At 42.1% G+C, this 27,338-nt stretch overlaps 2 protein-coding genes across 3 annotated transcripts in view; both read right to left on the reverse strand.

Moving 5' to 3' along the window:
- The window catches only part of CHRNA2 (cholinergic receptor nicotinic alpha 2 subunit), a 36,897-nt gene extending 30,881 nt beyond the window's left edge, over positions 1–6,016 (reverse strand). Inside the window, exon 1 of the mRNA XM_071417139.1 lies at positions 5,980–6,016. The gene's annotated coding sequence lies outside the window, so the exon portion shown is untranslated. The remainder of the gene's footprint in view (positions 1–5,979) is intronic.
- Positions 6,017–8,160: 2,144 nt separating this feature from the next.
- The window catches only part of EPHX2 (epoxide hydrolase 2), a 52,630-nt gene continuing 33,452 nt past the window's right edge, over positions 8,161–27,338 (reverse strand). Inside the window, exons 14-19 of one of the 2 annotated variants that reach the window (XM_071417138.1) lie at positions 25,279–25,324; positions 22,845–22,947; positions 22,601–22,670; positions 19,129–19,209; positions 12,385–12,443; positions 8,161–10,643 (exon numbers count right to left, since the gene is read on the reverse strand). In XM_071417138.1, coding sequence (XP_071273239.1) covers positions 10,559–10,643; positions 12,385–12,443; positions 19,129–19,209; positions 22,601–22,670; positions 22,845–22,947; positions 25,279–25,324 — 444 coding nt within the window. In that variant the 3' untranslated portion in view covers positions 8,161–10,558. Of the gene's footprint in view, positions 10,644–12,384; positions 12,444–19,128; positions 19,210–22,600; positions 22,671–22,844; positions 22,948–25,278; positions 25,325–27,338 lie in introns of those variants that run through there. The other variant, XR_011676848.1, reaches the window with a different exon arrangement.

Consider the following 27,338-nt stretch of genomic DNA (forward strand, 5'->3'; position numbering starts at 1 on the left):
TGGGGGTGGAAAATGAATTAATTAAGGAGAAAGGAATTAATTAAGAATAATGAATGGATCCTGATAGGAATTAATATGGGAATAATGAATGGGTTAATGAATAATAAGAATAAATTAGGGAATTAATTAATGCGGTAATAATGAACTGAATATATTAAATATTAATATATTAATAATTAATAATGGTTAAATTAATTAATGTAATGTGATAGAAATAAACATGGTAATAATGGATCTAATATATTAAATACATTAATAATGAAAATATTAATAATTAATAATGAATAAATTAATTAATTTAGTGTAATCGAAATAAATATGGCAATAATTAATCTAATATATCAAATACATTATTAATGAATATATAAATAATCAATAAAAATAAATTAATTAATTTAATGTATTATAAATATGGGAATAATTAACCTAATATATTAAATACATTAATAATGAATATATTAATAATAAATAAATTAATTAATTTAAAGTAATGTAAATGAATAAGGTAATAATTAATCTAATATATTAAATATATTAATAATGAATAAATTAATTAATTTAGTGTAATATAAATAAATATATTAATACTGGATCTAATATATTAAATACATTAATAATGAATAATAATAGTAATAATTAGTAATAAATAAATGAATTAATTTAAGGTAATATTAAAAAACATGGAAACAATGAACCAAATATACTAAATACATAAATGATTAATCTATTAATAATGAATAATGAATAAATTAATTCATTTCATGTAATATAAATAAATATGGTAATCATGGATCTAATAAATGCACTAATAATTACTATATTAATAATTAATAATAAGTAAATAAATTAATTTAATGTAATATAAATAAATATAGTAATAATAGATCTAATATATCAAATACATTAATAATTACTATATTAATAATTAATAATAAATACATTAATTAATTTAAGGAATAAAAATAAATATGGCAATAATGAATCTAATATATTAAACACATTAATAATAAACATATTAATAATTAATAATTAATTAATTAATTTAAGGAATATAAATAAATACAGTAATAATGAATCTAATCTATTAAATACATTAATAATGAATATATTAGTAATTAATAATAAATTAATTTAATGTAATATAAATAAATATGGCAGTAATGAATCTAACCTATTTAATACATTAATAATGAATTTATTAATAATTAATAATAAATGAATTAATTTAAGGTAATGTAAATAAATATGGTAATAATGGATCTAATATATTAATACATTAATAATGAATTTATTAATAATTAATAATAAGTAAATTAATTTAATGTTATATAAATAAATATGGTAATAATGGATCTAATATATTAATACATTAATAATGAATATATTAATAATAATTAAATTAATTAATTGAAAGTAATATGAATGTATATGGTTAAAATTAATCTAATATATTAAATACATTAATACTGAATAAATTAATCAATTTAAGGTACTATAAATAAATATGGTAATACTGGATCTAATATATTAATGCATTAATAATGAATATATTAATAATTAATTGAATGTAATACAAATAAATATGGTAATAATGAATCTAATATATTAAATACATTAATAATTAATATTTTAATAATTAATAATGAAAAAAATACTTAATTTAATGTAATATAAATGAATATGGTAATAATGGATCTAATATATTAAACACATTAATAATAAACATATTAATAATTAATAATTAATTAATTAATTTAAGGAATATAAATAAATACAGTAATAATGGATCTAATCTATTAAATACATTAATAATGAATATATTAATAATTAATAATAAATTAATTTAATGTAATAGAAATAAATATGGCAGTAATGAATCTAACATATTTAATACATTAATAATGAATTTAATAATAATTAATAATAAATGAATTAATTTAAGGTAATGTAAATAAATATGGTAATAATGGATCTAATATATTAATACATTAATAATGAATATTTTAATAATTAATAATGAAAAAATTACTTAATTTATTGTAATATAAATTAATATGGTAATAATGGATTTAATATATAAAATACATTAATAATGAATATATTAATAATAATTAAATTAATTAATTGAAAGTAATATAAATGTATATGGTTAAAATTAATCTAATATATTAAATACATTAATACTGAATAAATTAATCAATTTAAGGTAATATAAATAAATATGGTAATAATGAATCTAATATATTCAATACAATAATAATGAATATATTAGTAATTAATAAAAAATTAATTACTTTAAAGTAATATAAATAAATGTGGTAATAATGGATCTAATATATTAAATACATTAATAATGAAAATATTAATAATGATAATGAATAAATTGATTAAATAATAGATCTATTGAATACATTAATAATTAATATATTAATAATTAATAATAAATACATTAATTAATTTAAGGTACTATAAACAAATATGGTAATGATGGATCTAATATAATAAATACATTAATAATGAATATAATAATAATTAATAATTAATTAATTAAATCATTTAAATAATAAATTAATTCATTTGGGGGGGATTTTTTTTAATATTTTTCCAGGATTTTGGGGGCTTTTCCCTGGATTTTTCCAGGATTTTTTTAGGATTTTTTTAGGATTTGGGGGGAATTTTTGGGGCATTTTCCTTGGATTTCTTCAGGAATTTTCCAGGATTTTTTTAGGATTTTTCCAGGATTTTTGGGGGGGATTTTGGGGGCTTTTTCCTGGATTTTTCCAGAATTTTCCAGGATTTTTTTAGGATTTTTTTTAGGATTTTGGGGGGATTTTTTATTTTTTCCTCCGGGATTTTTTGGGGATGTTTTTGGGATTTTCCCCGGATTTTTAAAGGACGATTCCAGGACTTTTGGGGGGATTTTCCAGGTTTTTTTCCAGGTTTTTTCCTGGATTTTTTTTAATTTTCCAGGTTTTTTCCAGTTTTTTTCCTGGTTTTTTCCCTGAATTTTTCAAGGTTTTTCCTGGCTTTTTCCATCAGCTTTTTGGGAATTTTCCAGGATTTTTGAGGCATTTTTCCCGGATTTTTCCAGGTTTATTCCTGGTTTTTTTCCTGGAATTTTTTTGAGTTTTTCCAGGTTTTTTCCAGGTTTTTTCCTGGATTTTTGGGGGAATTTTCCCGGATTTTCCAGGTTTTCTCCTGGATTTTTTGGGGATTTTTTTTGGATTTTCCCCGGATTTTTTTTTCCCGGATTTTTTGGGAATCTTTGAGGTTTTTGTTGGTTTTTTTTTTTTTTTTTCCCGGATTTTTGTTAGGATTTTTTCCTGATATTTTCATTTTTTATTTCCCAGATTTTTAAAATTATTCTTATTTAGAATTTTATTTTTTTTTTTCTTCCCTGGTTTTTTTAGTTTTTTTTCCCTTATTTCCCCAGGACTTTTTTTCCCGGATTTTTCCCCTTTTCCCCCCCTTTTTCTCCCGGATTTTTCCCTGTTTTTTCCCTTTTTCCCCCCCTTTTTCCCGGTTTTTTCCCCTTCTTGTCCCGGATTTTTCCCCCTTTTTCCCCGGATTTTTTCCCTTTTTGTCCCAGTTTTTTCCCCTTTTTTTCCCCTTTTTTCCCCCCCTATTTTTTCCTGGATTTTTCCCGGATTTTTCCCCTTTTTCCCCCTTTTTCTCCCGGATTTTCCCCTGTTTTTCCCTTCCCCCCCCTTTTTCCCGGATTTTTCCCCTTTTTGTCCCGGATTTTCCACCTTTTTTCCCCCCTTTTTCCCCGGATTTTTTCCTGGTTTTTTCCCGGGTTTTTCCCCTTTTTTTCCCTTTTTTTCCCCCGGATTTTTCCCCTTTTTCCCCCTTTTTTTCCCCTTTTTTTTTTTTTTTTTTTTGTCCCGGATTTTCCCTGTTTTTCCCTTTTTTTCCCCCTTTTCCCCCGGATTTTTTCCTGGTTTTTTTCCGGATTTTTCCCCTTTTAGTTCCGGATTTTTCCCCTTTTTTTTCCCCGGATTTTTCCCCTTCTTTTCCCGGATTTTCCCCTTTTTTTTCCCCCGGATTTTTTCCTGTTTTTCCCCCCTTTTCTCCCCTTTTTCCCGGATTTTTCCGCTTCTTGTCCCGGATTTTCCCCCCTTTTTCCCCGGATTTTTTCCTATTTTTTTCCTGGATTTTGCCCCTTTTTTCCCCGTTTTTTTTTTCCCTTTTTCCCGGATTTTTCCCTTTTTTTTCCCCCCCTTTTTTTTCCCCGGTTTTTTTCCCCCTTTTTCCCCCGTTTTTTTTCCCTTTTCCCCGGATTTTTCCCCTTTTTCCCCCCTTTTTTCCCAGGATTTTCCCTTTTTTTTTTTTTTTTTCCTTTTTTTCCCCTTTTTTTTATTCCCCCTTTTTACCCTTTTTTTCCCGGATTTTTCCCCTGTTTTTCCCCCGGATTTTTCCCCCTTTTTTCCCTTTTTCCCCTGTTTTCACCCCTTTTTTCCCCCTTTTTCCCCGGATTTTTTCCTTTTTTTTTTTTTTTTTCCCGGATTTTTTCCCTTTTTTCTGCATTTTCCCCTTTTTTCTCCCAGATTTTTTCCCCTTTTCCCCTGGATTTTTCCCCTTTTTTTCCCCTTTTTTTCCCGGATTTTTCCCCTTCTTGTCCCGGATTTTTCCCCTTTCCCCCCCCCCTTTTTTCTCCCGGATTTTTCCCTTTTTTTTTCTCCCTTTATTCCCGGATTTTTCCCCTTTTTCCCCCTTTTTCCGCCCGGATTTTTCCCTGTTCTTCCCTTTTTCCCCCTGTTTTCACCCCTTTTTTCCCCTTTTTGTCCCGGATTTTTCCCTTTTTTCCCCCCTTTTTCCCCGGATTTTTTCCTGTTTTTTTCCCGGATTTTTCCCCTTTTTTTTCCCCTGATTTTCCCCCTTTTTTTCCCGGATTTTTCCCATTTTTCCCCTTTTTCCCAGGATTTTTTCCTGTTTTTTTTCCCAGATTTCTCCCCTTTTTGTCCTGGTTTTTTCCCGGATTTTTCCTCTTTTTTTCCCCCTTTTTTTCCGGATTTTCCCCTTTTTCCCCCCTTTTTTTCCCGGATTTTTCCCGGATTTTCCCATTTTTTTCCCTGGATTTTTCCCCTTTTTTCCCCCTTTTTTCGCCCCCTTTTTTCCCGGATTTTTCCCCCTTTTTTTCCAGATTTTTTCCCTTTTTTCTCCCAGATTTTTTTCCCTTTTCCCCCGGATTTTTCCCCTTTTCCCCCCATTTTTTCCCAGGATTTTCCCTTTTTTTTTTTTTTCCTTTTTTCCCCCTTTTTTCCCCGGATTTTCCCCCCTTTTTTTCCCCTTTTTGTCCCGTTTTTTTCCCCCCTTTTTTTCCCGGATTTTTCCCGGATTTTCCCTGTTTTTCCCCCGGATTTTTTCCTGTTTTTTCCCGGATTTTTCCCTTTTCGTCCGGGATTTTTCCCCCTTTTCCCCCCCCCTTTTTTCCCCTTCTTTTCCCGGATTTTCCCTTTTTTCACCCCTTTTTTCTTCTTTTTTTCCCCGGACTTTTCCGGTTTTTTTCACAGATTTTTCCCTTTTTTCTTCCCGGATTTTTCCCCGGATTTTTCCCCTTATTTTCCCCTTTTATTCCAGGTTTTTCCCCTTTTTTCACCCCTTTTTTTTCCCCTTTTTGTCCCGGATTTTCCCCCCTTTTTTCCCCCTTTTTGTCCCGGATTTTTCCCTTTTTTTTTTCCCTTTTTTTCCCCTTTTTCCCACATTTAACCCCTTCCCTCCCACTCCCCTCCCCCTCCCTTTTCCCACCCAAAACCCCTCAGGAACCCCAGGATTTTTTTTTTTTTTTGGGAATTTTTCCCTTTTCCCTCCAACTCCTGCAAAACTTTTCCCTCCCCATCCAAAAAAACCCCAAAAATAAAAATTTAAAAATTTCCCATTTTTGGGACAAAAAACGGGAAAAGAGGAGGGGGTGGGAGCCCCGGGTTTGGCGGGAAAAATCGCGATTTTGGCGCGAAAAAGCCGCGGGAGTTTCCTTACCTGAGAGAGGAGAAAATCCCCAGGAGCGGGGACGGGGGGACCGGGAAAGGGGCGGGGCTTAGAGGGGGCGGAGCTTGGGAAGGGGCGGGGCTTGGGGAAGAGGCGGGGCTTGGGGGCGGGGCTTGGGAATGAGCGGGGCTTAGGGAAGAAGCGGGGCTGGAGACTGGGCGGGGCTTAGGGAAGGGGCGGAGCTTGGGAATGACGGGGATTAGGGAAGAAGCGGGGCTGGAGACTGGGCGGGGCTTAGGGAAGGGGCGGAGCTTGGGAATGAACGGGGATTAGAGAAGGAGCGGGGCTGGAGAGTGGGCGGGGCTTAGGGAAGGGGCGGGGCTTGGGAATGAACGGGGATAAGGGAAGGAGCGGGGCTGGAGAGTGGGCGGAGCTTACGGAAGGGGTGGAGCTTGGCAATGAACGGGGATTAGGGAAGGAGCGGGGCTGGAGAGTGGGCGGGGCTTAGGGAAGGGGCGGGGCTTTGGGAAAGGGGCGGAGCTTGGGGTGGGCGGGGCTTGGCAAGGGGCGGGGGGGTTGGAATGAGTGGGGGCAGGGGAAGGGGCGGGGCTTGGAGAAGGGGCGGGGCTTGGGACTCGGAGGTGCTTGGGGAGGGGCCGGGATTAGGGGCAGGGCTTGGGGGAAGGGGCGGGGCTTGGGGAAGGGGCGGGGCTTGGGACTCGGAGGTGCTTGGGGAGGGGCCGGGATTAGGGGCGGGGCTTGGGGAAGGGGCGGGGCTTGGGGAAGGGGCGGGGCTTGGCAATGAGCGGGGCCTGGGAAAGGCACCGAGGTTTTGGGATTTGGGGATTTTTGGGATTTTTGGGATTTTTGGGATTTTTGGGATTTTTGGGATTTTTTTTGGGTTATTTGGGATTTGAGGATTTGGGGATTTTTTGACTTTGGGGATTTTTGGGGTTTGGGGAATTTGGGATTTGGGATTGTTGGGATTTGGGGTTTGAGGTTATTTGGGATTTTGGAGATTTTTGGGATATTTGGGATTTTTGGGATTTGGGGTTTTGGGGATGTTGGGATTTTTGGGATTTGGGGATTTTGGGATTTGGGTTTTTTGGGGTTTCAGATTCAGAGTTTGGGATTTGGGGTTTTTGGGGATTTTTGGGGCTTTCAGGATTTGGGATTTTGGGGTTTTTGGGGATTTTTGGGGCTTTCAGGATTTGGGATTTTGGGGATTTTGGGGATTTTTGGGGTTTGGGATTTGGGGTTTTTGGGTTTTGAGGATTTGGAACTTTGGGGATTTGGGGCTTTTGCAGATTTTTAGGATTTGGGATTTGGGGATTTTTGAGATTTTTAGGATTTGGATTTTGGGGATTTTTGGGATTTTGGGATTTGGGGTTTTTTGGGGATTTTTGGGGATTTTGGGGATTTTTACAATTGCTGGGGTTTGGAATTTTGGGGTTTGGGATTTTGGGTTTTGAGATTCGGAATTTTGGGGATTTTGGGATTTTGGGAGAGGAAAAAGGGGGCCGGGAATTTGCTGAGGATGAGGAGGGGGAGGAAAAATCGGGAATTTTTGGGGAATTTTGGGGGAATTTGGGGGGGAATTTGGGGGATTTTTTTATTTTTGGGAATTTTTTGGGGCATTTTTTGGGAATTTTGGGGAATATTTTGGAAATTTTTCAGAATTTTTTTGCAATTTTTTGGAAATTTTTCAAAATTTTGGGGGAATTTTGGGGGAATTTTTGGGGAGTTTTTTGGCAATTTTTGGGGAAGTTTTGGGAATTTTGGGGGGATTTTTTTGGGAATTATTTGGGGGAATTTCAGGGAAATTTTTGGAGACTTTTTGGGAATTTTTGGGGAATTTTTTGGGAATTTTTGGGGAAATTTTGGGAAGTCTTTTGGGAAATCTTTAGGGGAATTATTGGGAATTTTTTGGGGAATTCTTTGGGGAACTTTTGGGAATTTTTGGGGATTTTTTTTTTTGGAATTTTTGAGGAATTTGGGGGAATTTTTTGGGAATCCTTTAGGGAAATTTTGGGGGGATTTTTAAAAATTTTTTGGGGAAATTTTGGGGGAATTTTTAGGGAATTTTTTGGGGATTTTTGGGGAATTTTTGGGGATTTTTTTTTTAATTTTTTGGGGATTTTGGGGAATTTTTTGGGGAATATTTTTGGGAATTCTTTGGCCTCAGGAGTTTGGGGCTTTCTGGGCTTTCCAAGCATTCCAAGGAACAGAAAATCGCTTTAAAAATCCCGAATTTTATTTTTCCATGTTTGCAACGGAATAAGGAACAGAATGGATGGGGAGTCCTTGATTAGGGATGATTAATTATCGATTATTAATTATTAATTATTAATTCTTGATTAGTATTCCTTGATTATTAGTTATAGATTATTAATTTTAATTCTTAATTATCGATTATTAATTCTTGATTATTAATTTTAGTTATTAATTCTTGATTAGTAATCCTTGATTATTAATTATCGATTATTAATCCTTGATTATTAATTTTAATTATTTATTATTTATTCTTAATTATAAATTATTAATTCTTGATTAGAAATGATAAATTATTAATTCTTGATTATTAATCCTTGATTATTAAGCAATAAAGGGATAAATTTGAATTAATTCATGATTAATTAATTCATGATTAATTAATTCATTGTTAAGAATTCATTTCCTGGATTCTTCAAAGTTCAGAATTCCCAGGCCAAGCTTGGAATTGATGGGAAAAAATTCCTGCAAAAAACTTGGAATTCCAGGGGAAAATTCCTGCTGAAAATCGGGATTTTTTTGGGAATTTTTTGGGAATTTTTTCAGAATTTTTGAGGAATTTTTGTGGGAATTTTTGGGAATTTTTTGGGAATTTTGGAAGATTTTTTCAGAATTTTTTTGGGAATTTTTCAGAAATTTTTTCAGAATTTTTTGGGAATTTTTTGGGGAATTTTTGGGAATTTTTCAGAAATTTTTTCAGAATTTTTTGGGGAATTTTTGGGAATTTTTCAGAAATTTTTTCAGAATTTTTTGGGGAATTTTTGCGAATTTTTCAGAATTTTTGGGGGGAATTTTTGAGGAATTTTTGGGAATTTTTCAGAAATTTTTTCAGAATTTTTGGGGAATTTTTGGGGGAATTTTTGCGAATTTTTCAGAATTTTTGGGGGGAATTTTTGAGGAATTTTTGGGAATTTTCTGAGAATTTTGGGGGAATTTTTGGAGAATTTGGGGGGAATTTTTTAGGGATTTTTTGGGAATTGTGGGAGAATTTCCTGCTCAAATCTTGGAATTCCAGGGGAAAATTCCTGCTGAAAATCGGGAATTTTTGGGGAATTTTGGAGAATTTTTGGGGGATTTTTTTTGATTTTTATTGAGAAATTTTTGGGGAATTTTTGCTGATTTTTGGGAATTTTGGGGGAATTTTGGAGAATTTTTGGGAGGTTTTAAGGAATTTTTGTGGAATTTTTTGGGGAATTTTTGAGAATTTGTGGAGAATTTTTGGGAATTTTTTGAGAAATTTGGGGGGAATTTTTCAGAATTTTTGGGAATTTTCTGAGAATTTTGGGGGAATTTTTGGAGAATTTAGTGGGAATTTTTTAGGGATTTTTTGGGAAAATTTCCTGCTCAAATCTTGGAATTCCAGGGGAAAATTCCCACAAATTCCAGGGGAAAATTCCTGCTTAAAGGAATTTTTTGGGGGATTTTTTGGGGAAAAAATCCCATAAATTCTCAGGGAAAATCTCCTGATAAAGGAATTTTTGGGGGAATTTTTGGGGGATTTTTTTTGAGAATTTTTTGGGAGTTTTATGGGAATTTTTTGGAGATTTTTGGAGAATTTTTTTGGGGGAAAATTCCCACAAATTCCAGGGCAAAATTCCTGATAAAGGAATTTTTTGAGGAATTTTTTGGGGATTTTTTGAGAGTTTTTTGGGAGTTTTATGGGAATTTTTTGGGAATTTTTGGAGAATTTTTTGGGGGGAAAATTCCCACAAATTCCAGGGCAAAATTCCCGATAAAGAAATTTTTTGAGGAATTTTTGGGGGATTTTTTGAGGAATTTTTTGGGAATTTTTTGGGAATTTTTGGAGAATTTTTGGGGGAATTTTTGGGGGAAAATTCCCACAAATTCCAGGGCAAAATTCCTGATAAAGGAATTTTTTGGGGGAATTTTTTGGGAATTTTTTTTGGAATTTTTGAGATTTTTGGGGGGAATTTTTGGGGAGTTTTTGGGAATTTTTTGGGAATTGTGGGAGAATTTCCTGCTCAAATCTTGGAATTCCAGGGGAAAATTCCTGCTTAAAGGAATTTTTGGGGCAATTTTCGGAAATTTTTGAGAATTTTTTGGATTTTTGGGGGGAATTTTTGGAGATTTTTTTTGGGAATTTTTCCCCAAAAATTCCCGGGAAAAATTCCTGCTTAAAAGTCTGGAATTCTGGGAAATTTTCCTGCTGAAATCCTGGAATTCCAGGGGAAAATTCCTGCTGAAAATCGGGAATTTTGGGGGAATTTTTGAGAATTTTTTGGGAGTTTTATGGGAATTTTTTGGAGGTTTTTTTTGGGAATTTTTTGGGGGAAAATTCCCAGAAATTCCAAGGAAATTTTCCTGCTGAAATCCTGGAATTCCCGGGGAAAATTCCGGCTCAAAGTTTGGAATTCCCAGGCAGGGGCGGCTCCGGGGGGAGATTTTCCAACCAATCCAGGAGGATCCGGTTCAGCTCCAGCGGCCTGGGGGGGAAAACACGGAATTCCGGAATTACTGCGGGAATTTGGGAAAATTTTGGGGAATTTTGGGAATTTTTGTGGGAATTTTTGGGGAATTTTTTTGGGATTTTTTGGGGATTTTTTGAGAAATTTTGGGGAATTTTTCAGGAATTTTTGAGGATTTTTTTTTGATTTTTTGGGGAATTTTTGCGGGATTTTTTTTCGGGAATTTTGGGGGAATTTTTTGGAGATTTTTGGGGAGATTTTGGGGAATTTTGGGGAATTTCTTGGGGGATTTGGGAGTTGGAATTCCTGGATTTTGGGAATTTGGGGAATTCTGGGATTTGGAAATTCAGGGAATCCTGGGATTGCAAAATTTTGGGATTTGGGGGATTTTGGGGTTATTTTTGGGGAATTTTTGTGGGATTTTTTGGGGAATTTTTGGGAAAATTTTGGGGATTTTTTTGGATATTTTTATGGAGTTTTTGGGAATTTTTTGGGAAATTTTGGGGCAATTTTGGGGGGATTTTTGCAGGAATTTTGGGGGGATTTTTGGGGAACATTGAGGGAATTTTTTGCAGAATTTTTGGGAATTTTGGGGGCAATTTTTTGGGAATTTTTGGGGAATTTTCTGGGAATTGTTTGGATTTTTTGGGAAAATTTTGGGGAATTTTTTGAGAATTTTTTGGGGAATATTTGGGGAATATTTTAGGAAAATTTGAGGGAATTTTTGCAAATTTTTAGAGGATTTTTTGGGAATTTTGGGGAACATTGAGGGAATTTTGGGGAATTTTTTGCAGAATTTTTGGGAATTTTGGGGCAATTTTTTTTGAATTTTTGGGGAAGTTTTTGAGAATTTTTTGGGGAATATTTTAGGAAAATTTGAGGGAATTTTGGGGGGAATTTTTGCAAATTTTTAGAGGATTTTTTGGGAATTTTTTGCAGAATTTATGGGAATTTTGGGGCAATTTGTTGGGAATTTTTTGTAGATTTTGGGGAAAATTTTGGGGAATTTTTTGGGAATTTTTGGAGGAATTTTGGGGGGAATTTTTTGGGAAGTTTTGGGGGAATTTTTGCAAATTTTTGGGGAACATTGAGGGAATTTTGGGGAATTTTTTGCAGAATTTTGGGGCAATTTTTTGGGAATTTTTGGGGAATTTTTTGGGGAACATTGAGGGAATTTTTGCAGAATTGTTGGGAATTTTTTGGGAATATTTTGGGGAATTTTTGGGGAAGTTTTTGGGGAATTTGTTGCGATCTTTTTGGAATTTTTTTTGATATTTTTGAGAATTTTTAGGAATTTTGGGGAATTTTTTGGGAATTTCTTGGGGGATTTGGGAGTTGGAATTCCTGGAATTTGGGGAATTTGGGGAATTTGGGGAATTCTGGGATTTGGAAATTCAGGGAATCCTGGGATTGCAAAATTTTGGGATTTGGGGAATTTTGGGAATTCCGGGATTTGGGAATTTGGGGGATTTTTGGAAATTCTGGGATTTGGGAATTCCGGAATTTGGGGAATTTGGGGAATTCCAGGATTGGAGAATTTGGGGAATTCTGTGAATTCTGGGATTGGGGAATTCAGGGTTTAGGAATTTTGGGAATATTGGTATTTGGGGAATTTTGGGATGGCAGAATTTTGGGAATATTGGGGTTTTTGGGAATTCCGGGATTTGGGAATTTTGGGATTTGGGAATTCCAGGATTTAGGAATTCAGGAATTTGGGAATTCCGGGATTTTGGGAATTTTGGGAATTCCGTGTCCCCACCGTTCCATCTGTGTCCAGTGCCCGCACTCCTGGATGTGGCCGCGCTGCAGCCTCGGGATCTGCACAGGAGGGGACGGGAAGGGCCCGGATGGAGCCGGAACCTTCCAGAACCTTCCGGGACCTTCCGGGACCTTCCGGGACCTTCTGGGACCTTCCAGAACCTTCTGGGCCCTTCCAGAACCTTCCAGAACCTTCCGGGACCTTCCGGGACCCTCCTGAACCTTCCAGGACCCTCCTGAACCTTCCAGAACCTTCCGGGACCCTCCTGAACCTTCCAGGACCCTCCTGAACCTTCCAGAACCTTCCGGGACCTTCCTGAACCTTCCTGAACCTTCCAGAACCTTCCGGGACCTTCCGGGACCCTCCTGAACCTTCCAGAACCTTCCAGAACCTTTCGGGACCTTCCAGAACCTTCCGGGACCCTCCTAAACCTTCCGGGACCCTCCTGAACCTTCCAGAACCTTCCAGAACCTTCCGGGACCCTCCTAAACCTTCCGGGACCCTCCTGAACCTTCCAGAACCTTCCGGGACCTTCCTGAACCTTCCAGGACCCTCCTGAACCTTCCAGAACCTTCCGGAACCTTCCAGAACCCTCCAGGACCTTCCGGGACCTTCCAGAACCTTCCGGAACCTTCCTGAACCTTCCTGAACCTTCCAGGACCCTCCTGAACCTTCCAGAACCTTCCGGGACCTTCCGGGACCCTCCTGAACCTTCTGGGACCTTCCGGAACCTTCTGGGACCTTCCAGAACCTTCCCACAATTCCCGCCATTCCCACGGCAACAGAAATTCCCCCATTCTTCCCCATTTTCCCCATTTTCTCCAAGATTTTTCCCAGATTTCCCCCACATTTTTCCTGCATTTTTTCCCAGATTTTTTTCCCAAATTTTCTCCCAGATTTTCCCTGCATTTCCCCCCAGGTTTTTCCTGTATTTTTCCTAATTTTTACCCCATTTTTTCCCAGATTTCCCCCAATTTTTTCCATTCCTTCCCAATTTTTTCCCGTTTTTCTCCCTGAATTTTCCCTTTTTTCCCCATTTTTCCCCAGTATTTTTCCCAGTTTTCCCCATTTTTTCCCCATATTTTTCCTAATTTTCTTCCTTGTTTTTCCCAATATTTCCCATATTTCTCCCAATTTTTTCCCAGATTTTCCCCATGTATTTTTTCCAGTTTTCTCCCCAATGTTTCCCCAATTTTTTCCCACTTTTTCCCTTTTCTTCCCCATTTTTTCTCTGTATTTTTCCCAGTTTTCCCCATATTTTCCCCCATGTTTTTCCCAATATTTCCCATATTTTTCCCCAAATTTTCCCATTTTTCCCCAGTATTTTTCCCATTTTTTCCCAGTATTTTTCCTTAATTTTCCCCCACGTTTTTCCCAATATTTCCCATATTTGTCCCAATTTTCCTACATTTCCCTGAATTTTCCCCATGTTTTTCCCCATATTTTTTCCTGTACTTTTCCCGTTTTTTCCCCAATTTATTTTCCATTTTTCCCCAATTTTTTCCCATTTTTCCCCCAATTTTTTCCCATGTTTTCCCCAATTTTTCCCCATTTTTCCCCAATGTTTTCCCAATGTTTCCCAAATTTTTTCTCCAATTTTTTCCCATGTTTTCCCCCCGTATTTTTCCCCGGTTTCTTCCCCAATTTTTTCCCGTTTTTTTCCCATTTTTTCCCCAATGTTTTCCCATTTTTTCCCATTTTTTTCCCAATGTTTCCCCAGTGCTTTTCCATTTTTTTTCCCAATTTTTCCCATATTTTCCTGTATTTTCCCCATATTTCCCCCATATTTTTCCTATTTTTTCCCCCAATTTTTCCCATTTTTTCCCCAATTTTTTTCCATTTTTTCCCCAATTTTCCCATTTTTCTCCCCATATTTTTCCCGTTTTTCCCAATTTTTCCCATATTTTCCCCATTTTTTCCCATATTTTCCTTTATTTTCCCCATGATTTTTCCCATTTTTCCCCATATTTTTCCCGTTTTTCCCCCCGTATTTTTCCCAATTTTTCCCCGTTTTTTCCACAATTTTTCCCCCATATTTTCCTGTATTTTCCCCATATTTTTCCTTTTTTTTCCTCATATTTTTCCCCCAATTTTTTTCCCACATTTTCCCAATTTTTTCCCATTTTTCTCCCCGAATTTTGCCTTTTTTTCCATTTTTTCCCCAATGTTTCCCCAATGTTTTCCCAATGTTTCCCCAATTTTTTCCCATTTTTTCCCTATTTTTTCCCATATTTTCCTGTATTTTCCCCATATTCCCCATGTTTTTCCCCATATTTTTCCCCATTTTTTCCCATATTTTTCCCAATTTTTTCCCATTTTTCCCCCATATTTTCCCCAATTTTTTCCCATTTTTTCCCCATGTTTTTCCCCATATTTTTCCCCAATTTTTTTTCCTTTTTTTTCCCCAAATTTTTCCCCATTTTCCCCAATTTTTTCCCATTATTTCTCCAATTTTTCCCCATTTTTTCTCCATATTTTTCCCATTTTTTCCCCAATGTTTCCCCAATTTTTCCCACTTTTTCCCTTTTCTTCCCCATTTTTTCCCTGTATTTTTCCCATTTTTTCCCATATTTTTCCGTATTTTCCCCATGTTTTTCCCCATTTTCCCCCAATTTTTTCTCATTTTCCCCCCATTTTTTTCCATTTTTCTCCCCGTATTTTTCCCAATTTTTCCCCATTTTTTCCCAATTTTCCCCCCATATTTTCCTGTATTTTCCCCATGTTTTTCCCTTTTTTTCCTCATATTTTTCCCATTTCCCCCCAATTTTTTCCCACATTTTCCCAATTTTTTCCCATTTCTCTCCCCGAATTTTCCCTTTTTTTCCATTTTTTCCCCAATGTTTTCCCAATGTTTCCCCAATGTTTCCCCAATGTTTTCCCAATGTTTCCCCAATTTTTTCCCATTTTTTCCCTATTTTTTCCCATATTTTCCTGTATTTTCCCCATATTCCCCATATTTTTCCCCATTTTTTTCCCATATTTTTCCCAATTTTTTCCCCATGTTTTTCCCCATATTTTCCCCAATTTTTTTCCTTTTTTTCCCCAATTTTTCCCCAATTTTTCCCCAATTTTTTCCCATTATTTCTCCAATTTTTCCCCATTTTTTCTCCAAATTTTTCCCATTTTTTCCCCAATGTTTCCCCAATTTTCCCACTTTTTCCCTTTTCTTCCCCATTTTTTCCCTGTATTTTTTCCATTTGTTCCCATATTTTCCTGTATTTTCCCCATGTTTTCCCCCATTTTCCCCAATTTTTTCCCAATTTTTCCCCAATTTTTTCTCACTTTTTCCCAGTATTTTTCCTAATTTTCCCCCATGTTTTTCCCAATATTTCCCATATTTTTCCCAATTTTTTCCCATATTTTCTCTGCATTTTCTCCATGTTTTTCCCTTTTTTCCCAATATTTTTCCCACATTTTCCCAATTTTTTCCCATTTTTCTCCCCGAATTTTCCCTTTTTTTCCATTTTTCCCCCAATGTTTCCCCAATGTTTCCCCAATTTTTCCCCAATGTTTTCCCAATGTTTCCCCAATTTTTTCCCATTTTTTCCCAATTTTTTCCCTATTTTTTCCCATATTTTCCTGTATTTTCCCCATGTTTTTCCCCATATTTTTCCTATTTTCCCCAAAGTTTTTCCCATTTTTCCCAATCTTTTCCCATTTTTCTCCCCATATTTTTCCTCGTATTTTTCCCTTTTTTTTTCCAATGTTTTCCCAATGTTTCCCCAATTTTTTCCCATATTTTTCCCAATTTTTTCCCATTTTTCCCCCATATTTTCCCCATGTTTTTCCCTTTTTTTCCCCGTATTTTTCCCTTTTTTTCCCCCAATTTTTTCCATTTTTCTCCCCGTATTTTTCCCAATTTTTCCCCGGTTTTCCTTGTATTTTTCCCAATTTTTTTCCCATTTTTCCCCAATGTTTCCCCAAGTTTTTTTCCCCTTTTTTCCCCAATTTTTCCCATTTTCCTGTATTTTCCCCATGTTTTTCCCTTTTTTCCCCATATTTTTCCCATTTTTCCCCCATTTTTTTCCATTTTTCTCCCCGTATTTTTCCCAATTTTTCCCCGTTTTTTCCGCAATTTTCCCCCCATATTTTCCTGTATTTTCCTCATGTTTTTCCCTTTTTTTCCTCATATTTTTCCCATTTTTTCCCAATATTTTTCCCATATTTTCCCAATTTTTTCCCATTTTTCTCCCCGAATTTTCCCTTTTTTTCCATTTTTTCCCCAATTTTTCCCCAATGTTTCCCCAATGTTTTCCCAATTTTTTCCCATTTTTTCCCTATTTTTTCCCATATTTTCCTGTATTTTCCCCATGTTTTTCCCCATATTTTTCCTATTTTCCCCAAAGTTTTTCCCATTTCTCCCAATCTTTTCCCATTTTTCTCCCCATATTTTTCCTCGTATTTTTCCTTTTTTTTTCCAATGTTTTCCCAATGTTTCCCCAATTTTTTTCCCATATTTTCCCAATTTTTTCCCATATTTTCCTGTATTTCCCCATATTTCCCCATGTTTTTCCCCATATTTTTCCCCAATTTTTTTCCTTTTTTTCCCCAATTTTCCCCATTTTCCCCAATTTTTTCCCATTATTTCTCCAATTTTTCCCCATTTTTTCTCCAAATTTTTCCCATTTTTCCCCCATGTTTCCCCAATTTTTCCCCACTTTTTCCCTTTTCTTCCCCATTTTTTCCCTGTATTTTTCCCATTTTTTCCCATATTTTCCCGTATTTTCCCCATGTTTTTCCCCATTTTTCCCCAATTTTTTCTCATCTTTCCCCAATTTTTTCCCATTTTTTCCCAGTATTTTTCCTAATTTTTCCTAATTTTCCCCCATGTTTTTCCCAATATTTCCCATATTTTTTCCCAATTTTTTCCCATATTTTCTCTGTATTTTCCCTATGTTTTTCCCTTTTTTTCCCAATATTTTTCCCCTTTTTTCCCCAATTTTTCCCATTTTCCTGTATTTTCCCCATGTTTTTCCCTTTTTCCCCCATATTTTTCCCGTTCTTCCCCCATTTTTTTCCATTTTTCTCCCCGTATTTTTCCCAATTTTTCCCCGTTTTTTCCGCAATTTTCCCCCCATATTTTCCTGTATTTTCCTCATGTTTTTCCCTTTTTTTCCTCATATTTTTCCCATTTTTTCCCAATATTTTTCCCATATTTTCCCAATTTTTTCCCATTTTTCTCCCCGAATTTTCCCTTTTTTTCCATTTTTTCCCCAATTTTTCCCCAATGTTTCCCCAATGTTTTCCCAATTTTTTCCCATTTTTTCCCTATTTTTTCCCATATTTTCCTGTATTTTCCCCATGTTTTTCCCCATATTTTTCCTATTTTCCCCAAAGTTTTTCCCATTTCTCCCAATCTTTTCCCATTTTTCTCCCCATATTTTTCCTCGTATTTTTCCTTTTTTTTTCCAATGTTTTCCCAATGTTTCCCCAATTTTTTTCCCATATTTTCCCAATTTTTTCCCATATTTTCCTGTATTTCCCCATATTTCCCCATGTTTTTCCCCATATTTTTCCCCAATTTTTTTCCTTTTTTTCCCCAATTTTCCCCATTTTCCCCAATTTTTTCCCATTATTTCTCCAATTTTTCCCCATTTTTTCTCCAAATTTTTCCCATTTTTCCCCCATGTTTCCCCAATTTTTCCCCACTTTTTCCCTTTTCTTCCCCATTTTTTCCCTGTATTTTTCCCATTTTTTCCCATATTTTCCCGTATTTTCCCCATGTTTTTCCCCATTTTTCCCCAATTTTTTCTCATCTTTCCCCAATTTTTTCCCATTTTTTCCCAGTATTTTTCCTAATTTTTCCTAATTTTCCCCCATGTTTTTCCCAATATTTCCCATATTTTTTCCCAATTTTTTCCCATATTTTCTCTGTATTTTCCCTATGTTTTTCCCTTTTTTTCCCAATATTTTTCCCATTTTTTCCCCAATTTTTTTCCCATTTTTCTCCCTGAATTTTCCCTTTTTTTCCATTTTTTCGCCAATGTTTCCCCAATTTTTTCCCGGTTTTTTCCCAATTTTTTCCCATATTTTCCCCATATTTTTCCCAGTTTTTTTCCCATATTTTCCCCAATTTTCTCCCAGTTTTTCCCCAATTTCCCCCCGTATTTTTCCCATTTTTCCCCCGTATTTTTCCCATTTTTCCCCCTGTATTTTTCCCATTTTTTCCCCCGTATTTTTCCCATTTTGTCCCCCATTTTTTCCCCAATGTTTCCCCATTTTTCCCCTATGTTGCCCCATTTTTTCCCATTTTTCCCCATTTTTTCCCATTTCCCCCCCCAATTTTTCCCCATTTTTTCCCCATTTTTCCCCAATTTTTTCCCATTTTTTCCCCATATTTTTCCCAATTTTTTCCCATATTTTTCCCCAAATTTTTTCCCATTTTTCCCAATTTTTTCCCATTTTTTCCCAGTATTTTTCCCAATTTTTCCCATATTTTCCTGTATTTTCCCCATGTTTTTTCCCGGTTTTTCCCCAATTTTTCCCATTTTTTCGCCAATATTTCCCCAATTTTTTCCCATATTTTCCCCATATTTTTCCCCAATTTTTTCCCAATTTTTTCCCATATTTTTCCCATATTTTTCCTATATTTTCCCCCAATTTTTCCCCCAAATTTTTCCCATTTTTTCCCCATTTTTTCCCCATATTTTCCCCAATTTTTTCCCATATTTTTCCCATATTTTTCCCCATTTTTTCCCCCAATTTTTCCCCATTTTTCCCCGTTTTTCCCCCATTTCTCCTCACCCAGGTCTCCATGCCTTTGCTCAGGCCGGGTTTCAGCACCGGATCCTCCCCGGCCGTCACCATCAGCGCCGGGATCGGGATCTGCCCCGGGAACCAACGGCAATTGGGGATCCCAGAGGGGAAAAAATGGGAATTGGGGGATCCCGGGGGGATTTGGGGGGATCCTGAGGGGATCTGGGGGATCCAGGGGGGATTTGGGGAATCCCAGAGGGGGAAAATGGGATTTGGGGGATCCCGGGAGGATTTGGGGGATCCTGAGGGGATTTGGGGGATCCCGAAGGGATTTGGGGGATCCTGAAAGAATCCAGGGAAGATTTGAGGGATCCTGAGGGGGGAAATGGGATTTGGGGGATCCTGACAGGATCCAGGGAAGATTTTAGGAATCCCGAGGGGATCTGGGGGATCCTGAGGGGATTTGGGGGATCCCAGAGGGGAAAATGGGATTTGGGGGATCCCGGGAGGATCTGGGGGATCCTGAGGGGAGTTGGGGGATCCAGGGAAGACTTGAGGGATCCTGAGGGGGGAAAATGGGATTTGGGGGATCCCGAGGGGATTTGGGGGATCCAGGGGGGATTTGGGGGATCCTGAGGGGGAAAATGGGATTTGGGGGATCCTGACAGGATCCAGGGAAGATTTGGGGGATCCAGAGGGGATCTGGGGGATCCCAGAGGGGAAAAAAAATGGAATTTGGGGGATCCTTGAGGGGGAAAATGGGATTCGGGGGATCCTGAGGGGATTTGGGGGATCCTGGGAGGATTTGGGGGATCTGGAGGGAATTTGGGGGGGTCCTGACAGGATCCAGGGAAGATTTGGGGGATCCTGAGAGGGGAAAATGGGATTTGGGGGATCCCGGGAGGATCTGGAGGATCCTGAGGGGATCTGGGGAATCCCAGAGGGGAAAAATGGGATCGGGGGGATCCTGAGGGGATTTGGGGGATCCAGGGGAGATCCAGATGGGACTTGGGGGATCCAGAGGGGATCTGGGGGGATCCTGAGGTGAAGAATTGGATTTGGGGGATCCAGAGGGGACAAACGGGATGGGGATGGTCCAAAGTGGATCCAGGAGGGATCTGGGGGATCTGGTCAGGATCCAGCGGGGATCCAGGTGGGACTGGGGGGATCCAGGCAGGATTCAGAGGAGCCACATCGGGAGCAGGAGCAGGATCGGGGCCGGGATCAGGATTGGGATCAAGTTTGGGGACGGGGATCGGGTCAGGATCAGGGTCAGGATCATTTGGGGATGGGGATGGGCTCAGGATCATGTTCAGGGATTATTTTTGGGATTGGGTTCACTCCTCACCGTGCGGCCCCTGGCGCTCAGGGCCCAGCTCAGGGATCAGGATTGGGATCATTTTTGGGATGTGGATGGGTTCAGGATCGGTTCAGGGATCATTTTTGGGATCGGGTTCACTCCTCACTGTCCAGCCCCTGGCACTCGGGGCCCAGCTCAGGGATCAGGATTGGGATCAGTTTGGGGATGGGGATCAGTTCAGGATCAGGTTCAGGGCTCATTTTGGGACGGGGATCGGGGCCAGGATCAGGATTGGGATCAGGATTGGGGATGGGGATGGGTTCGGGATCGGGTTCAGGGCTCATTTTTGGGATGGGGTTCTCCCCTCACCGTGCGGCCCCTGGCGCTCAGGGCCCAGCTCAGGGATCAGGGCTGGGATCAGGATTGGGATCAGGATTGGGATGGGGATGGGTTTGGGATCAGGTTCAGGGATCATTTGTGGGATGGGGTTCACTCTGCACCGTCCTGCCCCTGGCACTCAGGGATCAGGGCCAGGATCAGGATTGGGATCAGGATTGGGATGAAGATTAGGATCATTTTTGGGACAGGGATCGGTTCAGGATCGGTTCAGGGATCATTTTTGGGACAGGGATGGGCTCAGGACCAGGTTCAGGGATCATTTTTGGGATGGGGTTCACTCTGCACTGTGCGGCCCCTGGCACTCATGGCCCAGCTCAGGGATCAGGATTGGGATCATTCAGGGCTCATTTTTGGGACAGGGATCAGTTCAGGATCAGGGTCAGGGATCATTTTTGGGATGGGGATTGGGTTCAATCCGCACTGTCCTGCCCCTGGCGCTCAGGGATCAGGGCCAGGATCAGGGCCGGGATCAGGACTGGGATCATTTGGGGATCATTTATGGGACAGGGATCACTTCAGGATCGTGTTCAGGGATCATTTCTGGGATGTGGATGGGTTTGGGATCATGTTCAGGGATCATTTTCGGGACATGGATCAGTTCAGGGATCATTTTTGGGATGTGAATCAGTTCGGGATCGTGTTCAGGGATCATTTTTGGGATGGGGTTTGGGATCAGGTTCAGGGATCATTTTTGGGGACAGGGATCAGTTCAGGGCTCATTTTTGGGATGTGGATCAGTTCGGGATCGTGTTCAGGGATCATTTTTAGGATGTGGATGGGTTCACCCCGCACCGTGCGGCCCCTGGCGCTCAGGGCCCAGCTCAGGGATCAGGGCCGGGATCATTTTGGGATCAGGGCCGAGATCAGGATTGGGGTCAGTTTGGGGACGGGGACTGGGGTCAGGATCAGGTTCAGGGATCATTTTTGGGACAGGGATCAGTTCAGGATCAGGTTCAGGGAGCATTTTTGGGATAGGGATGGGGCTCACTCTGCACTGTGCAGCCCCTGGCACTCAGGGCCCAGCTCAGGGGTCAGGACTGGGATCATTTTGGGGACAGGGATCGGTTCAGGGATCATTTTTGGGATCGGGTTCTCCCCTCACCGTGCGTCCCCTGGCGCTCAGGGATCAGCTCAGGGATCAGCTCAGGGATCAGGATTGGGGTCAGGATTGGGGTCAGGATTGGGGTCAGGATTGGGATGTGGATGGGTTCAGGATCGGTTCAGGGATCATTTTTGGGGACAGGGATGGGTTCAGGGCTCATTTTTGGGATGTGGATGAGTTCAGGATCAGGTCCAGGGCTCATTTTTGGGATCGGGCTCTCCCCTCACCGTGCGTCCCCTGGCGCTCAGGGCCCAGCTCAGGGATCAGGGCTGGGATCAGGATTGGGATAGTTTTGGGACAGGGATCAGTTTGGGATCGTGTTCAGGGATCATTTTGGGACAGGGATCGGTTCAGGGATCATTTTTGGGATCGGGTTCTCCCCTCACCGTGCGTCCCCTGGTGCTCAGGGCCCAGGTTAGGGGTCAGGATTGGGGTCAGGATTGGGATGGGGATGGGTTCAGGATCAGGTTCAGGGATCATTTTGGGGACAGGGATCGGTTCAGGGATCATTTTTGGGATCGGGTTCTCCCCTCACTGTGCGTCCCCTGGCGCTCAGGGATCAGCTCAGGGCCCAGCTCAGGGATCAGGATTGGGGTCAGGATTGGGGTCAGGATTGGGATGTGGATGGGTTCAGGATCGGTTCAGGGATCATTTTTTGGGATGTGGATCAGTTCAGGATCAGTTCAGGGCTCATTTTTGGGCTGGGGCTCTCCCCTCACCGTGCGTCCCCTGGCGCTCAGGGCCCAGCTCCAGTTCTCCCTCACGTTCCGGTACCAGTTCAGGGCCCCCCTGGGAACGCCCGCAATGAGCCCGGGATGGGGATCCCGGGGATCCGGGGTAGGGATCCCAGGGGATGATCCCAGGGATGATCCCAGGGGTGGATCCCAGGGGATGATCCCAGGGGTGGATCCTGGGGTGGATCCCGGGGCAGGGATCCCGGGGCAGGGATCCCGGGTTTCCCACCTGAACCCGGCCTTGCGGAACTGCCGCGTGTAATGCTCCAGCACGGCCGGGGGCAGCAGGCGGCTCTCGGGGGGATCCTCGGGGAGCCCCGCCAGGAGCCCCCCTGCAAACACAGGGATCCACCAGATCCCAAGGGATCCACACAGGGCCCTCGGCACTCCCGAAATGCCGCGGGATCGCCACAGGGCCCTCGGGATCCCACTGGGATCCCCCCCCTGTTCCCAGGGGATTCCCCAAATCCCACAGGATCCCCCAAATCCCACAGGATCCCCATATCCCGGAGGATCCCCAGATCCCAGGGACCTCCATTCCCACAGGGATCCCCAATCCCAGAATCCCCTCAATCCCAGGGGATCCCCAATCCCAGAATCCCCCATTCCCAGGGGATCCCCCATTCCTGGCATCCCCTGAATCCCACAGAATTCTCAAATCCCAGGGGATCCCCAATCCCAGGGGATCCCCAAATCCCAGCCCCCCCCCATTCCTGGAATCCCCCAAATCCCAGGATCCCCCTCAAATCCCACAGGATCCCCAAATCCCAGGGAATCCCCCATTCCTGGAATCCCCTAAATCCCACAGGATCCCCCCAAATCCCAGAAGATCCCTCAAATCTCAGGGGATTCCCCATTCCCACAGGATCCCCAAATCCCAGGGGATCCCACAGGACCTCCCATTCCCAGGGGATCCCCCATTCCCAGGAACCCCCTAATCCCAGATTCCCCCATTTACAGAGGAAACCCCAAATCCCAGGGGATCCCCTATTCCCATGGGATCCCCCATTCCCACAGGATCCCCTAAATCCCACGGGATCCCCATTCCCAGAATCCCCCATTCCCAGAGGATTCCCCCATTCCCAGAATCCCCTAAATCCCACAGGATCCCCCAATCCCAGAGTCCCCCATTCCCACAGGATCCCCCATTCCCAGGGGATTTCCCATTCCCTGAATCCCACAGAATTCTCCCAAATCCCAGGGGATCCCTCAAATCCCAGGGGATTCCCCATTCCCACGGGATCCCCCAATCCTGGAATCCCCCAAATCCCACAGGATCCCCCATTCCCAGGGGATCCCCCATTCCCAGGAACCCCCTAATCCCAGAATCCCCCATTTCCAGAGGAAACCCCAAATCCCAGGGGATCCCCAATCCCACAGGATCCCCCATATTCCAGAGGATCCCCCATTCCTGGCATCCCCCAAATCCCAGGGGATCCCCAAATCCTGGGAACCTCCATTCCCACAGGGATCCCCAATCTCGGGATCCCCCATTCCCAGGGCATCCCCCATTCCCTAAATCCCACAGAATTCTCCCAGATCCCAGGGGATCCCTCATTCCCAGAATTCTCCCAAATCCCAGGGGACACCACACACACACACACACACACACCCCATTCCCAAGGGATCTCCCAAATCCCAGAATCTCCCCCAAATCCTGGGGGATCCCCCATTCCTGGAATCCCTCAAATCCCAGGGAATCCCCAAATCCCAGGGGATCCCCCAAATCCCACAGGATCCCCCATTCCCAGAGGATCCCCCATTCCCAGGAACCCCCTAATCCCAGAATCCCCCATTACCAGAGGAAACCCCAAATCCCAGGGGATCCCCAATTCCTGGGTTCCCCCATTCCCAGGGGATCCCCTAAATCCCACAGGATCCCCCATTCCCACAGGATCCCCTAAATCCCATGGGATCCCCCATTCCCACAGGATCCCCATTCCCAGGGGATCCCCCATTCCCAGAATCCCCTAAATCCCACAGGATCCCCCAATCCCAGAATCCCCCATTCCTGGAATCCCCCATTTTCAGAGGGGATTCCCCAATCCCAGAATCCCCCAAACCCCACAGGATCCCCCATTCCCACGGGATCCCCAATCCCAGAATCCCCCATTCCTGGAATCCCCCATTTTCAGAGGGGATTCCCCAATCCCAGAATCCCCCAATCCCAGAATCCCCCATTCCCAGGGGATTCCCCAATCCCAGAATTCCCCATTCCCAGAATCCCCCATTTTCAGAGGATCCCCAATCCCAGAATCCCCCAAACCCCACAGGATCCCCCATTCCCAGGGGATCCCCAATCCCAGAATCCCAGAATGCCACAGGATCCTCCATTCCCAGAGGATCTCAAATCCCACAGGATCCCCCCCCCCATTCCCAGGGGATCCCCCCCGATCCCAGGGGATCCCCTAAATCCCACAGAATTCTCAAATCTCAGGGGATTCCCCATTCCCACAGGATCCCCCAAATCCCACAGGATCCCCCAATCCCAGAATCCCCCATTCCCAGGGGATCCCCCAATCCCAGAATCCCTTAAATCCCACAGGATCCCCCATTCCCAGAATCCCCCAAATCCCACAGGATCCCCCCCATTCCCAGGGGATCCCCCCCGATCCCAGGGGATCCCCAATCCCAGGGATCCCAGGGATCCCCGTGTTCCCGACCTCTCTCCCGGACGCGCCGCAAGTCGAGCTTCACTGGGAGCCGATCCTGCGGGATCGGGGATCAAACCCCAAGGGATTGGAGCCCAGAAACCCCAGGAATTCCAGGGGATCCCGGGTCGGGATCGTGTTCAGGGATCATTTGGGGATGGGGATGGGTTTGGGATCGGGTCCCAGAGCGAGGGATCCCATTGGATGATCCAGGGGCACTCTGGGGTTTCCCGCTCCTTCAGGACCCCAGTCCAGCCCCTCGGCAGATCCCGATCCCAATCCCGATCCCAGTCCTGATCCCACCCTGATCCCAGTCCTGATCCCCATCCCAATTCCAGTCTCGATCCCAATCCCAATCCCAATTTTGATCCCAATCCCAATCCCGATCCCATTCTGTATTCTGATCCCAATCCCGATCTCAGTTCTTGTCCTGATCCCAACCCTGATCCCAACCCGAACCCCGATCCCAACCCTGATCCCAATCCCATCCCATTCCCCATCCTGATCCCGATCCCGAACCCGATCCTACTCCAAATCCCGTTCTTAATCCAAACCCCGATCCCGATCCCATTCCCGACCCCAATCCCAACCCCAACCCTGATTCCAATCCCATGCCAATCCTGATCCTGTCCCTCAACCCAATCCCGATCCCCGATCTCAATCCCAATCCCGATCCCAAATCGCAGATCCTGATCCCAACCCCAATCCCAATCCTCATCCTGATCCCCAACCTGATCCCAACCCTGATTCCAATCCCAATCCCATCCCAATCTTGATCCTGTCCCTCAACCCGATCCCAATCCCGATCCCAATCCCGATCCGCAATCCCAACCACAATCCCAACCCCAGTCCCGATCCCTCAACCCATTCCCAACTTCAATCCCAATCCCAACCCTGATCCCAATCCCATTCCTGTTCTCGATCCCAATCCTCATCCTGATCCCAATCCCATCCCAATCCCAACCCCAATCCCTTCCCAATCCAACCCTATCCCAATCCCAACCCAAATGGAAATCCCATTCCCGACCCCAATCCCATCCCAATCCTGATCCTGTCCCTCAACTCGATCCCAATCCCAATCCCCAATCCCAAATCCCAATCCCTCAACCCAATCCCATCCCAATCTCTTTCCCGATCCCAATCCCAATCCCGATCCCAAATCCCAGATCCCGATCCAAATTCCATTCATGATCCCATCCCCAATCCCAATCCTCATCCTGATCCCCAACCTGATCCCAATGCCAACCTGATCCCAACCCCAATCCCATCCCAATCTTGATCCTGTCCCTCAACCCGATCCCAATCCCGATCCGCAATCCCAACCACAATCCCAACCCCAGTCCCGATCCCTCAACCCATTCCCAACTTCAATCCCAATCCCAACCCTGATCCCAATCCCATTCCTGTTCTCGATCCCAATCCTCATCCTGATCCCAATCCCATCCCAATCCCAACCCCAATCCCATCCCAATCCTGATCCTGGCCTGCAACCCAATCCTGATCTCCAATCCCATTCCTGATCCCATCCCCAATCCAAATGGAAATCCCAATCCCAACCCTGATCCCAATCCCAATCCCGTTCTCGATCCCAATCCTCATCCTGATCCCCAACCTGATCCCAATCCCATCCTAATCCCAACCCCAATCCCGATCCCATCCCAATCCCAATGGAAATCCCATTCCCGACCTCCGTCCCAATCCCATCCTGATCCTGATCCTGTCCCTCAACCCAATCCCGATCCCCAATCCCGATCCAAATTCCATTCCCGATCCCATCCCCAATCCTCATCCTGATCCCAATCCCAACCTGATCCCAACTCCAATCCCATCCCAATCCGAATGGAAATCCCAATCCCGACCCCGATCCCATCCCCATTCCCAATCCCATCCCATCCCAATCCGAATGGAAATCCCATTCCCGATCCCAATCCCAATCCCATCCCAATCTTGATCCTGTCCCTCAACCCAATCCCATCCCAATCCCATCCCCAACCCCAACCCCATTGCCGATCCCAATCCCAATGGAAATCCCAATCCCGACCTCAATCCCAATCCCAACCCAAATCCCAACC

This window comes from Agelaius tricolor, unplaced genomic scaffold (genome assembly GCF_023055355.1).
Source record: "Agelaius tricolor isolate 1412-34295 unplaced genomic scaffold, bAgeTri1.0.p SCAF_68, whole genome shotgun sequence".
Lineage (NCBI taxonomy): Eukaryota > Metazoa > Chordata > Aves > Passeriformes > Icteridae > Agelaius > Agelaius tricolor.